We start from the raw sequence: 12,695 nt of genomic DNA on the forward strand, positions 1-12,695 counted from the left end.
TTGTTCAATTACTTTTGTGTTTGAAACTAAGTCTGTGTTATTTGTTAATACTAGGTCCAAGAGTGCCTCATCATGAGTTGGAGCTTCTACCATTTGTGTAATAAACTGATCTTTAAGTAAGCTTAAGAACCCACTGCTTCTTGCTGATTTACAGGTTTCGTTTTCCCAATCAATGTTGTGTAAATTTAAATCCCCCATAATTAATACCCGACCTTGATGTGATGATTGTTTGATTTGGTTTAAAAGAAGAGACTCTTCCCTCTTCATTTATGTTTGGTGGTCTATAGCATACCCCTATTATAATTTTTTTTTTTATTATTATTAATGTCGGTTATCTCTGCCCACACTGCCTCCGAGTTTTCTTCTTCTAGATCTGTGCTAATTTTTTTCTCACATGACGTGAAGTTATTATTTACATATAGGCACACACCCCTTCTATTTTCCCTGTCTTTCCTGTAGAGTGTATATCCCTCCATGTTTAATACCCAGTCGTGCGTCTCATTACAACAGGTTTCTGTAATACCAATGATGTCGTAATCGTCCCTACTGATCACCGTTTCTAGCTCCCCGATTTTACTCACTAAGCTTCTTGCATTAGCCAGTAAGCATTTTATTTATGTTTATTTTTAGGTATGGCTCTAACATTATGTTTAGTTTCACCCCAAGACCCATTTGTATTCTTTACTAGCTTCCTCTTTCCCCCTTCCCCTTCAATAGACTCTCTACAGCCCTCCCCACCATGCACACTGCCTGACCCGTTTACAGTTTTGGGAAATCTTCCTCTATCCTTCACTCCTTCCCGTATACTAAGATAATCTGTACCTAAGAACTGTAATGGGGTAACGTGACTGTTATTACATGACATTTTATTACATGACATTCCTGATGCACCCAGTGGAGAGTGGGTAAGTGTGTACCACTGGGAGGTGGGTAACTATATCATAGTGAAGCTCATTATAGGTAAGGGGCATTACTGTGGACAATATGCACAAAGACAGAGAGAGATCAACGCATGAGTTCCCAAGATTCAGTTGCCAGCCCTGCCCACATGCACTTTGTAATGTAAAAGCAGCAAGGGGGCAGAGCCTTTACTACCTGGTGCCATCCTGCAGTGCACATAACCCCACTTACCGCTTCACACCAGCCCTGCCACTAGCATTACAGATGCCTTAGTCATTTGCCTAGTTTACCTAAACCTAGAGTGTCAGCTCTGACTTGATTTAAAGAAAGCATTTTTTAATACATTCATAATAAAAGGATTATCAGTGATATAGAATAAAATTAGTTAAAGGTGGTTAATGCTATATTATCAAAACTTACCCCATCATGAACAAGAGCTTTCCAAGTGTGCTCCAGCTTCTTGATTAACCTAAAAAAAAGTGCATATTAGGTCACCAGGACTTTACATTCAGGGCTACCTCACTATTGATGGTCTTTAGAAGTGAGACTGCTTTGTAGTTGGACTTTGCAAAACAACTAAAGCAACATAGAGTTAACTAATAACAGAAATTTAACAGAGTTTAATGTTTAATACAAATAAATATTTCTATATACAGTGACCCAATGGAGATCAGGTCAAATCTTTTGCCCACATTGAAAAAAATGCAAGGAAAAAACTGACTTTTCATAAGAACAACAATTAGTAAAACACAATCTACAATATCTTCCTTACACATTAAGGCCTTTTCATAATGAGGATGTAGTGGGGTACAGAATGCTCCAGGATGACTAGTCCATAAATAAAGTTTACCAGTTCCTGTGGGATTTTGTTAGTTGTATAAGGAGAATAGGCATAGGGGGGAATTTAATCCTGAATCCCGACAGTCGTGGCTCGGCCTGCTCGACTGAAAAGTGGTCTATTTCGCAAGAAACAGACATGGATGATCCAGATATGGCCGTGAGCACGACAATCCACGGCCGTTCTCGGCAGAAGGGGCCCGACAGTCGGGTCGGTTCTTCAGAGATGCCTGTTCAATGCTGTCGGGAAATACAGCATTGAACAGGCACCCACAGCTATTTCCCCCGTCGGAAATAGCGGCAGGGGATTGAATACCCCCCTAATTTGGCAAGGACATTTCAAAACATCATGCCAATCTCATAAGTAAAGCAAATCAAGGAGGGTTGAGTGCTTTAAAAAAAAAAAAAAAAAAAACTCTGTATGGACAATTTTTCTGTTGGAATAAATGATACGCTGCCAAAACGTTCTTCCAAGATTGTGTAGAATACCAGAAAGTTGCTTGAAAGTTTGGAATTTCCTAAATTTCTTGCTTGAAATTTGGTCTAAAACTACCAATCGGATTATCTAAAAGTAGATGAAAAGAAACAAAATCAAACAAATGAGCCATGCTCATTTTTTATTGAGGAGAATGATCCCATATCACATATTTGTTGCTTTCAGTATATGGTATGACCCCCTTGTGTAGCAATAACTGCATCAGAAGGTTTTCCGGTAATTGTTGATAATTCCGGATCAAGCTTGAAGGAATTTTACCCCATTCTTTCTACAAAACAGCTTCAACTCTTATATGTTTAGTGGGTTTCCTCCTATGAACTGTTCAATTCAAGCCATTATTCCTCTTTAACCATTATTTAATCGAATGACTGTCCTGTGAATCGTTTTGTTGGATGACCCACATTCTCTTGAGCTGCAGCTCAAGGACAGATGTCCTGATATTTTCCTTTACAATATTCTAGTCTATTTCAGAATTAATTTATTGTCCCATCAATAATGGCAAGTCATTCTGGGCCAGATGCATCACAACTTGCCCAAACCATTCCACCATCACCATGTTTTTCAGATGGTACAGTATGAGGTTTTCATACTGAAATGCAGTGTAATCCTTTCTCAACATATTGCTTCTCATTTAAGCCACTTTAGTTTGGTCTCATCTGTCCACAAAACATTGGGGCCGATTCAGACCCATTAGCACTGGTCCAAATAAGCCTCCTTCCCTGATGTTCAGGGTCTGCGCATGCACAAACCCCGGGAACAAACTGCTTCGGCAAGTATGACTCGCCAAACTATTTGCACAAGAAAGGGGTGGAATGGGGTCGGGCAGGGGAACGCTCAGCATTTTATGGGCATCCACATAAAAATGCTGGGCATTCCCCTGGGAACGCATGCATGTCCATGCCTGCTCAGGGCGGGCGGCTAACCTCAGCGCCTGCCCCAAATTGGGAGATCAGTGGCCATCTGAAAATTTTTCAGACCAAAGGCAGGCAGAAATCATTTGATGGTCAGCGATTTCTCCTGTGATTGGCCGCATGCTAGGTGATGTATAAGCGTATAAATCAAATGCGGGGATTCACATGGCAGGGAAAGGGGTGTGTGGGGGTGGCATTTACCTGTTCACTAGCTAACAGGACTGAATCAGGCCCATTGTTCCAATAGCTTTCTGCTTGTCCAGGTGATCTTTATCAAACTGCAGACAGGCAATAATGTTTCTGTTTGAAGATCAATCCTGATATGCACACCATTGTTGTGCTGTGTCCTCCTGACCGCGAATATTAACATGCCTTGCTCGAAGTGATCTTTGTTCCTAGACCACACCTGGGGATGGTATTAATGGTGGGGGGGAAATCCCTCCCACAGACAGTGCTTGTTCTACTTTTTCTCATTTTTCTTTTTACTCTTCGTCCCCTCCTCTCATCTTTTGCCCATCTGGCAGGGGAGTAAGTAGGCTTGGTATTTTTGGTACTCTTTTTTTTTTTTTTTGTATAATAATGACTAAGTTATACTTATTCTAATAATGTTAAAGTTTAAAATGTACCATTGCACACAGACAAGATAGATGTGTTTTTTGTTTTTTTTACAAGAGACCCATTTCAAGGCAGGGTCTGCCCCGCATTTATCTTCTATTTATTTATCTCAGATTATTTTTTTAATTATTAAAAAATAAACAAACAAAAAGGTGTGGCTATATTAATCTCTAAACATTAACAGTTTACTGATGTTACATAGTTACATAGTAGGTAAGGCTGAAAAAAGACTTGCGTCCATCTAGTTCAACCTGGTATAGATATTCATTGCTGATTTGGTAGGTTCTGGTATTTTACAGACAAATTATATTTCTTATTTGTACCCATGGATGTTTTTCTCCAGTAAATGTTTGTCCAACTTTGCCTTGAATGCATTTAATGAGCTAGCCGTTACCACCTCTCTGGGAAGAGAGTTCCAGAGTTTGACTGTTCTGACCGTAAAGAAATTCTTTCTACTAGCTGAATGAAATCTTTTTTCTTCTAATCTATACTCATGCCCTCGTGTCCTAAATTCCTTTCTAGTAGAAAATAGGGTGTGTGACAGTTCCTTATATTGGCCCTTGATATACTTTTACATGTTGAGCATGTCCCCCCTTAAACGTCTCTTTTCTAATGTAAATAGTCCCAAATTGCTTAATCTCTCCCCGTAGCTTAAATTCTCCATTCCCCTAATAAGCTTTGTTGCTCGCCTTTGGACTTTTTCTAATTCTATGATGTCCTTTTATAGTGTGGGGCCCAGAACTGCACTCCGTACTCGAGGTGAGGTCTCACCAATGCTATATACAGTGGCATAATTACCCTTGAGTCCCTAGTTTCCAATCCCCTCTTAATACATGCTAGAATTTTGTTGGCCTTTTTTGTAGCTACATTACAATGGGCACTACATCCCAGTTTGCTGTCTATTTGGACTCCTTTATCCTTTTCAAGTATGGAATTACCCAGTTCCTCTCCGCTAAGGTTGTAACTTGCACACTGGTTGTGTCTCCCAAGGTGCATAACCTTACATTTATCTACATTGAACCTCATCTTCCATTTTTTTGCCCACTCATCTAGAATTGCAAGATCATTTTGAAGCATGGTGACATCTTCTGATGAATTGATGACTTTGCTAAGTTTTGTATCGTCCGCAAAGATGGATACATTGCTGAGTAACCCTATCCCAATATGGTTAATAAAAATGTTAAACAAAATGGGCCCCAAAACCGAACCCTGGGGCACTCCACTTAGTACCGGTATCATATCTGATACGGCACCATTCACAACCACTCTTTGTTCTCTATTACATAGCCAATTCCCTACCCATCTGCAGATATTTTCACCCAATCCTAGGTTCTCCATTTTATTAATCAATCTCTTGTGTGGGACAGTATCAAATGCTTTAGCGAAATCTAGGAAAATCACATCTACAGCATTTCCATTATCAAGGTTTTTGCTAACCTCTTCATAGAACCCTAGTAGATTAGTTTGGCATAAACGATTTTTCACAAACCCATGTTGGTTAAGTAGACGGTGATGATCTAAATATTCCTGGATACCATCCCTTAAAAATCCTTCAAATAGTTTACCCACAATTGATGTTAAGCTAACGGGTCTGTAATTAGCGGGATCTTCCTTTTTTCCTTTAATCTGTCCCGTTTGTGGTAAGTGTTCGTTCCACAGTCTGCTCTCCCTTAGTAAATACTGATGAAAAGAACTCATTTAACAGTTTTGCTTTTCCCTTGTCCTCAGTAACACTTTTTCCACTAGTATCAGTTAGTGGGCCTATGTTTTCCTTAATTAAACGTTTACTATTTATGTATTTTAAAAACTTGTTTGGGTTGGTTTTGCTTTCAGTGGCTATGCACTCTTCATATAATATTTTAGCTGCTTTGATTACCCCTTTACAAGTTTTGTTTGATTCTTTGTATTTTGCGAACGCCTCCTCATTTAAGTTATTTTTATAGAATTTAAAGGCTCTGGTTTTATTGTTGATAGCTGACCTTACTTCTTTGTCCAACCATGGTGACTTTTTTTTAGTTGAATTTACCTTTAGTTACTATTGTATGTCCAATAGGTTTTGATGGTAGGGGTATTCTAATGAAAGTAATTATTACCACAGAGTGTTATCCATTTGTAAACCTCTATATGCCTAAATCAGGGACAGACACGATTTCTACGTCAGGCGCTAGAATGTATTGAATACCAAATTGAGGGTATCTTACTGGTGGATGGGGATTTTAATTGGGCAATGGAACATGCTAGACACCACCAGTGGCGCTCCTAGGTGTTCCATCAAAGAAATTTAGATACATCCTCCATGAACTTCAATTGGTTGACTCTTGGATGTTTCTATACCCAGCAGAGAGGGACTACACCTTTCACTCTTCTCCACATAACACATACTGACTATTTTTGGTTTTCCCATTCCTGTCTAACCTCGCTGGTGAAGGCTTCCATTGGTCAGATTACAGGAACAGACAATGCCCCAATTACCCTAAAGCTATTCTTACACTCCCTCAAGCCTCAGCACTGCCTCCAATGTCACTCCTGATGTTTAAGCCATAAGTGCTTTATTAGAGGGAACTGTATCCCATTGGGACCTTTTCTGTAAAAAAAAAAAAAAAAAAGAAATCTAAAAAAAGCTGCATAGGGACACTCTCCTATTTAAAATTAAACTTTTAGAATTGAATCATAAGACCTCTCCGGACGCTGATATTTAATTACAACTCCAGGAGGCTATGTCTTCTCTGAATACCCTCCTCAATGATAACACCAAAAGAGCCTTCAGATGGTGCAGACATACCTATTATATGTGGTGTAATAAACCTGGGGAGATGATGGCGAGAGCTCTTTAACCTATATTCAAAAAATGAAGGATACTTCTGGTACTGTACATGTCTCGGATGCAGCCATTGCCAACACCTTTCACGAATATTAGTCAGGTTTGCATAATCTAAATTGCTCTTGCACTGACAGAATTAAGCACAAACTAGCAACTCAGGAATACCTAGAAGATATTGACTTTTCTTCCCTCCCTGAATCAACATTACAAACGCTCTTGATTCCCCATTTACAGAGTCTGAATTACTAGACACCATTAAATCCTCCCCTAATGGGAAAAGTCCAGGGCCTGATGGCTTTCTATAATATTTTATAAGCTCTTTCAGGAACGGTTGCTGCCTATGCTACTGAAATCATACAATTACTCCAAACTCAGTTTTCGGATCAATCTCTCTCGGCCCACATTACGCTAATCCCTAATGAATGTAAAGACCCTTGCCTCCACTCCAGCTATAGACCCATCTGCCTTCTTAATGTGGATCTGAAGTTTTACACTAACCTTGTGACAAATAGACTTAAAAATGTGCTTCTGAGCCTTATTCACTCTGACCAGGTGGGCTTTGTACATGGGCCGCGAGGCTAAGGATAACACGACCAAGGTCATTGACCTACTTTTTCATGCGCAATCGCATGAGATCGGTCGACTGCCGCTGAAAAAACATTCGACAGGATAGACTGGGATTTTATGGAGGGGGTCTTACAGAATTCGGGTTTGAGTTCCATTTTTCTCCAAAGAGTTTTAGCATTGTACAGAGCTCCGACTGCGCAGGTACGAGTCAATGGTAACCTCTCCACTCCGATCCACATTAATAATGGAATGAAGCAAGGGTGTCCCCTCTACTCACTTCCCGCAGGGAAATAGGAAGCATTAATCCTGTATACAGAATCGTAGGAACTTCTTGTCTCCTTGACTGACTGGTATATAATATAGTAGTGTTCATTCTAGCACCCGCCATATTTAAAAAGCCACGCAGTTCCTCTTCCCTGCCTGGGGTGTCGCTGTCTGCTATGGTGATTTTAGCACAGGTCTGGTTTGCATAGGTCTTTCAGATCTATTGATGCCAGGAAATCCACTTCTTTTGCGACCTGCCAGCATGGTCTTTAAAGTCTCCATCCAAAACTTTCTTACCCTGACAACTGTATTTAGGATCTTTAGATCCAGGATAATTCTGAATCCTCCTGTAACTATTTTCACTAAAAACGGATTGGAGCAAAGGCCTTTCTTTCTCTGGGTATCAGTTCTATCACCTTGGTATTTTCTTCCTTGTAGTCTTGAATCCAAAAACTCATTTGCCTTTGGATACTGTAGAAAATCTATGTTGTAGTCTTGTTGAATTACACCAATAACCCATTTGTCATGAATATAAATTTCCCATTCATTTAATGATGAGTAAGTTGCATATGGATTTGCAGCTGGCTGCTGATCTGCTAGATCTTCACAAGTCAAATTGAAATTTTCCAGTCTGTGAAAGTGTGCGTACTGTAACACTGACCCTTCCACAAGTCTTTGGACGAAACAGGCTAAAATCCAGTCCAGCGCTGAAGTTTCAATCCCTCCCTGAAAACGCATGGGCATGCCTGCGTTTTTCCCGGACACTCCTAGAAAACGTCTGGTTACCACCCCCAGATGCCAGCTTCCTGACGGTCAAGTTTAGAGGGGATAGGGTAAACCGCTATTTTTTTGTTGCAGTTTGGCATCGCACATGCACGCTATGATCCATATGCATGCACAGTTGTTTAATAATCGATCGCCTTCCAAATTTGCACCACAGCGATCAGGTCTGAATAACCACCTTTATTATTAAATAAAAGATATGAGTGGATGGTTGAAGTGCTGATTCTTACATTAAAGTATACATCCAAAAAATATAGCTATATCATAGGTCAGTGTCTCCGATATAAAACCGTACTTAGATGGCATAAGAAACAGAAGTGAATTCTTAATGTATGTAGTTACATAAAACCTTGTGGTCAATAAATCGGGGGGTACTCAATTTTTTAATCAGGGATGTTTAAGCTTTCTGAGTAAGCTACTCCCGGGAACATGGCAGATGGTTTTAATTACTGAATTTATTGGATTTGCAACTCGATTGCCAGAGGTCACCCAAAGCACGGCATAATGGCTGCTTATTGATAGAAATCAGTATATTGTTTATTCTGGATAAAACATCAACTTGACCTATTATTTGCGGTACTTATATGTTAGCCGGGCGCCCGGCTACGCTGACAACGTAGCTTTGGCTACGTTGTCAGCGTAGCCATTGCCGGGTGGCCGTCTTAGCAGCGGGCGGGAGGGCGGTGGCGGCCGGCTACCAGCAGGCGGGCGGGTGTTGAGGCAGCGAGCAGGAGGGCGGCCGGCTAAGCAGAGGGAGGGTGGGCAGGCGCAGTGGCGTAACTACTGTAAGGTAGCCCCAGCAGCCGCTTGGGGGAGCAAGCAGCAGTGGGGTCTGTGTGGGTGCCGGCACCCGCTCGACGCACTGACTTGCTGCTGCCTGCCGCTGCCCATTGACTGAGCACTGGAGGCGAGTCAGCCACACCGCGGGTGCGGCCATGGCAGGGATGACAAATCCCCCCACTGATTCAATTGACTGTACACAGAGCCAGCTACTGTGTACAGGATGGGCAGGCGGATGGGCGTGCTAGGGTGGCCTGGGACGGAGCCAAGGGAAGCAGCAGTGTATGCTGGTCTCTCTTCCTCTCTCCGGCTTCAGCTTCTCTGTTATGCGTGTGACGTCATCACGTCACACGCTGGGGAAACACGCTGGAGAGGAGCCTGGGGGGGCGCCATAAACATTTCGGCAGAGGGGAGCAAACTTTATAGTTACGCCATTGGGCGGGCGGCGGTTACGCAATGCAGCCGCAGGGTGAAGAACTTGTTTTCCCGGCTCCCCCAGCAGCACTAGCCAGCCACCTTTGCCATCGATGGTTGCCATGGATGGCAAAAGTGCAACTGACCATCGATGGTGTATAAGTATGCAATGGATGACCATCAATAGTTTTTAAGCATCAATGGCCATCGTTGCCTTTGCCATTGATGGTTATGGCAAAAGTGCAACTAAACTGTTTTTACACATCGATGGTCATCCAGGGATGGCCACCATTGCCTTTGCCATCGATAGTTGCCATGGATGGCAAAAGTGCAACTGGCCATCGATGGTGTATAAGTATGCAATGGATGACCATCAATGTTTTTACACATTGATGGTCATCCAGGGATTTTTTGTAAACATCGATGGTCGATGGACATCCCTAATCGCTGGGACGGTCATGGCGGACCCACAAAGAGCATATCCCCACTATCCACATCATACCCCCACTATCCACGTGGAGTTAATTTTATTAAGTGTGGCGAGCGCATCGAGCCCGCAGTGTGGCAGTGAGCCCCGCGAGGGGAAGCGGATACGTCCGCGAGGGGATACGCATGCGCTCGCCACACTTTATAAAATTAACTCCATGCCCACGTGGATAGTGGAGGTATGACGTTGGGGGTATGACGTGGATAGTGGGAATATGAAACATTATGCATTAACGTAGCTCAAAATACGTAACTTACGTAGTTTACGTAGTTTACGTAAGTAGCATAGTGGTGTATTGGTATTCTCAATACACCACTACGCAAACTACGTAACGGGCGACCAACTAATATATAAGTACCTTATTTGCATACATCAAAATTTATAAACAAAAATCAAATAAGGTGTCATGGTGTTGCCAGTTGTGAAGAGATCAAAATACCTTACAGGTGTGAGCTCAATGGCAGAGCTTTCTGTAATGTTACTGATGCATGTTACATAGTGTGTTTGAAAAAGACAGTAGCAAAATGGTTGGAAGTTTATCTCTCTCCACTTTATAATTCTCCATGGTTTAGTAATCTGCCTCAAATGATTAGCTGTGAAGGGAAATTTCGTGTTCACTCTAGGTTTTGCACACTGCGCTAGGATTACGGCCATTACACATTATGCCACATACCATAAAGCCCATTACATGTTACGCCACATAATTGCGGCTTACCTAAATTGCCCAGGGGTGTAACATGCTTGTTGTCTGGGGGGAAGGGGGGGGGGGGGGCACGCAATAAGATTATCATTTACTGGGCAGGGTGTGTGTGTGTGTGTGTGTGTGTGTGTGTGTGTGTGTGTGTGGGGGGGGGGGGGTTTAACATGCCCTTTGCCCGGGGTTGTATCGCATGCTCATTGCCAGGGGGTATACTGCATGCTCGATGCCCAAGGGGGAATATTGCATGCTCATTGCCGTCTTTTCCCAGGTGTATAAGGGACCTAGGATGATAGCTGAGGATCCCCTTTTTCCAGGGATACTAGAATTTAGAAAATCGGCCCTGGGGAACTGGAGATATCCAACTTCAAAGCAGCAGTCCACATTTGACCTGTTGATTGCACTTCCCAGTCATATTTCTCAGGTTCTCTCTGACTTAGAGTTTTTCTGAGTATATATTCCAACAGCTGGGACTCTCCCCTTTCTGTCGACACTAGCGGTTGGTCTCTACCATGCCCAGAACCAGAGATATCAGCCTTCGAGCAGCTGGTCCCTGCTCCTGCTCCAAACATCTGGTGTACAGTTTTATATTTTTGTCAATGGATTGCTCTGGCTCCTGATCTCTGATCCCCAAGTCCCCAGCACCTCCTGAAAGTTGGGACTCTTAGACTGTGTATAAAACACCCCCTACCTCCCTCCCTGGAAGTCATTTACAAGGGACCCTTCATTCAGCTCAGTGCCCCCTTCCACACGTTAGTGTTCGCCCTCCCACCACCTGTACAGTAAAGGAGTAATTAGCAGAAGTTACTGCTCCAGGTCCTACATGTTGAGTGGAAGATAGAGCACCCCCTGCCACCTGTGGGACATCAAAGCTGCTGCTGATAGCCAGCACCCCCCCCCCCCCACTAGGAGGGGAGAATAGGTAAGGGCCCAAGTGCATTGCTTTGCCCAGGGGCACACACTGCTGTTAAGACGGTCCTGTGCATGCTCGTTCCCCCTGGGAAGTTACATGCTCGTTGCCCAGGTAGCTGGAAGAGCTGACAGCTGTTCTCAGCAGAGGAGGAGAGCGGCCTGGCAGTGCGTCAGGGGACAGGATGTGGCTGGAAAAGCTGATACACTCCACTGAGTTGAGCAGCATGTCAGTTCTTCCAGCCAGATCCAATCCCTGCACCTCTGAGCATAGGACAGGTCTTCAGCAGCGTGAGAAAGGGGACAGGGCGGTAGAAGGGCACACAGGAAAACCAGTTTAAAAGGTAGGGTGGCTTTGGAAGTAAAGAAAAAAACACGTAAGAGCGCAGTACCCTGTGAAACAAACCTGGAGAGAACACTATAATTTGATCAACAGCTAGGTTTCCAAAACTGAAAAAAAAAAAAATTGTGAAATGTGTGTCTTAAGGCACATATACACTAGACCAGACATGTCCAAGGTTGGCCCTCCAGATGTTGTGAAACTATACATCCCAGCATGCTTTGCCACAGTTTTGCTATTAGAGAATGCTAAAACTATGCAAAGCATGCTGGGATGTGTAGTTTCACAACATCTGGAGGGCCAACGTTGGACATGCCTGCTCTAGACAATGTGTTCAGTGAATGATACTGCTGAACAATTTCCCTTGTACTTTCAAGTGTCCTAAGAAATTATACTTAACAGTACGACAAACTATTCAGCTAAAGTCTAGTAATATGCAGCTTTTTCTGAATTACATCGCCAAAATTGAGCTGCATGTACAGACAACAGAAACGACCTGCTCAAACCCATAATTAACGATATTGTTCAAAACATTGTCCAGTATGTATGCACCTTAAGATCTTTTCTATTGAGGTCTGATCAAAACCTTTTGAATTCAAGCTAACGTGCTTCTGGAAAGTTCTACAATAAAAAAATAGCAAATTGCAAACCTTGGGGCAGATGTATTAAGCCTTAACAAAAGATAAATGCCAGGGTGATAAGGAGAGATAAACGTCCAGCCAATCACCTGCCAACTGCCATGTTGAAGGCTGCCTTTGAAAAAAGTCAGTAAGGAGCTGATTGCCTGGCATTTATCTCTTCTTAAGGCTTAATACATCTGCCCCCTTGTGTCATAAAACTGCCAGCAACCCAGAGAGGACAAGAGTGGGTTGAT

General features: G+C 42.7%; 1 protein-coding gene across 9 annotated transcripts in view; it reads right to left on the minus strand.

The window, feature by feature from the left end:
- Nucleotides 1-12,695, minus strand: part of PIP5K1C (phosphatidylinositol-4-phosphate 5-kinase type 1 gamma) — a 282,746-nt gene that overhangs the window by 101,258 nt on the left and 168,793 nt on the right. For all 9 annotated transcript variants that reach the window (XM_083179358.1, XM_083179359.1, XM_083179360.1 and 6 more), the window contains exon 10: nucleotides 1,321-1,369. In XM_083179358.1, the coding sequence (XP_083035484.1) occupies nucleotides 1,321-1,369 (49 nt within the window). The remainder of the gene's footprint in view (nucleotides 1-1,320; nucleotides 1,370-12,695) is intronic.

Source organism: Crinia signifera, chromosome 1 (genome assembly GCF_055691185.1).
Source record: "Crinia signifera chromosome 1, ASM5569118v1, whole genome shotgun sequence".
NCBI classification, from domain to species: domain Eukaryota; kingdom Metazoa; phylum Chordata; class Amphibia; order Anura; family Myobatrachidae; genus Crinia; species Crinia signifera.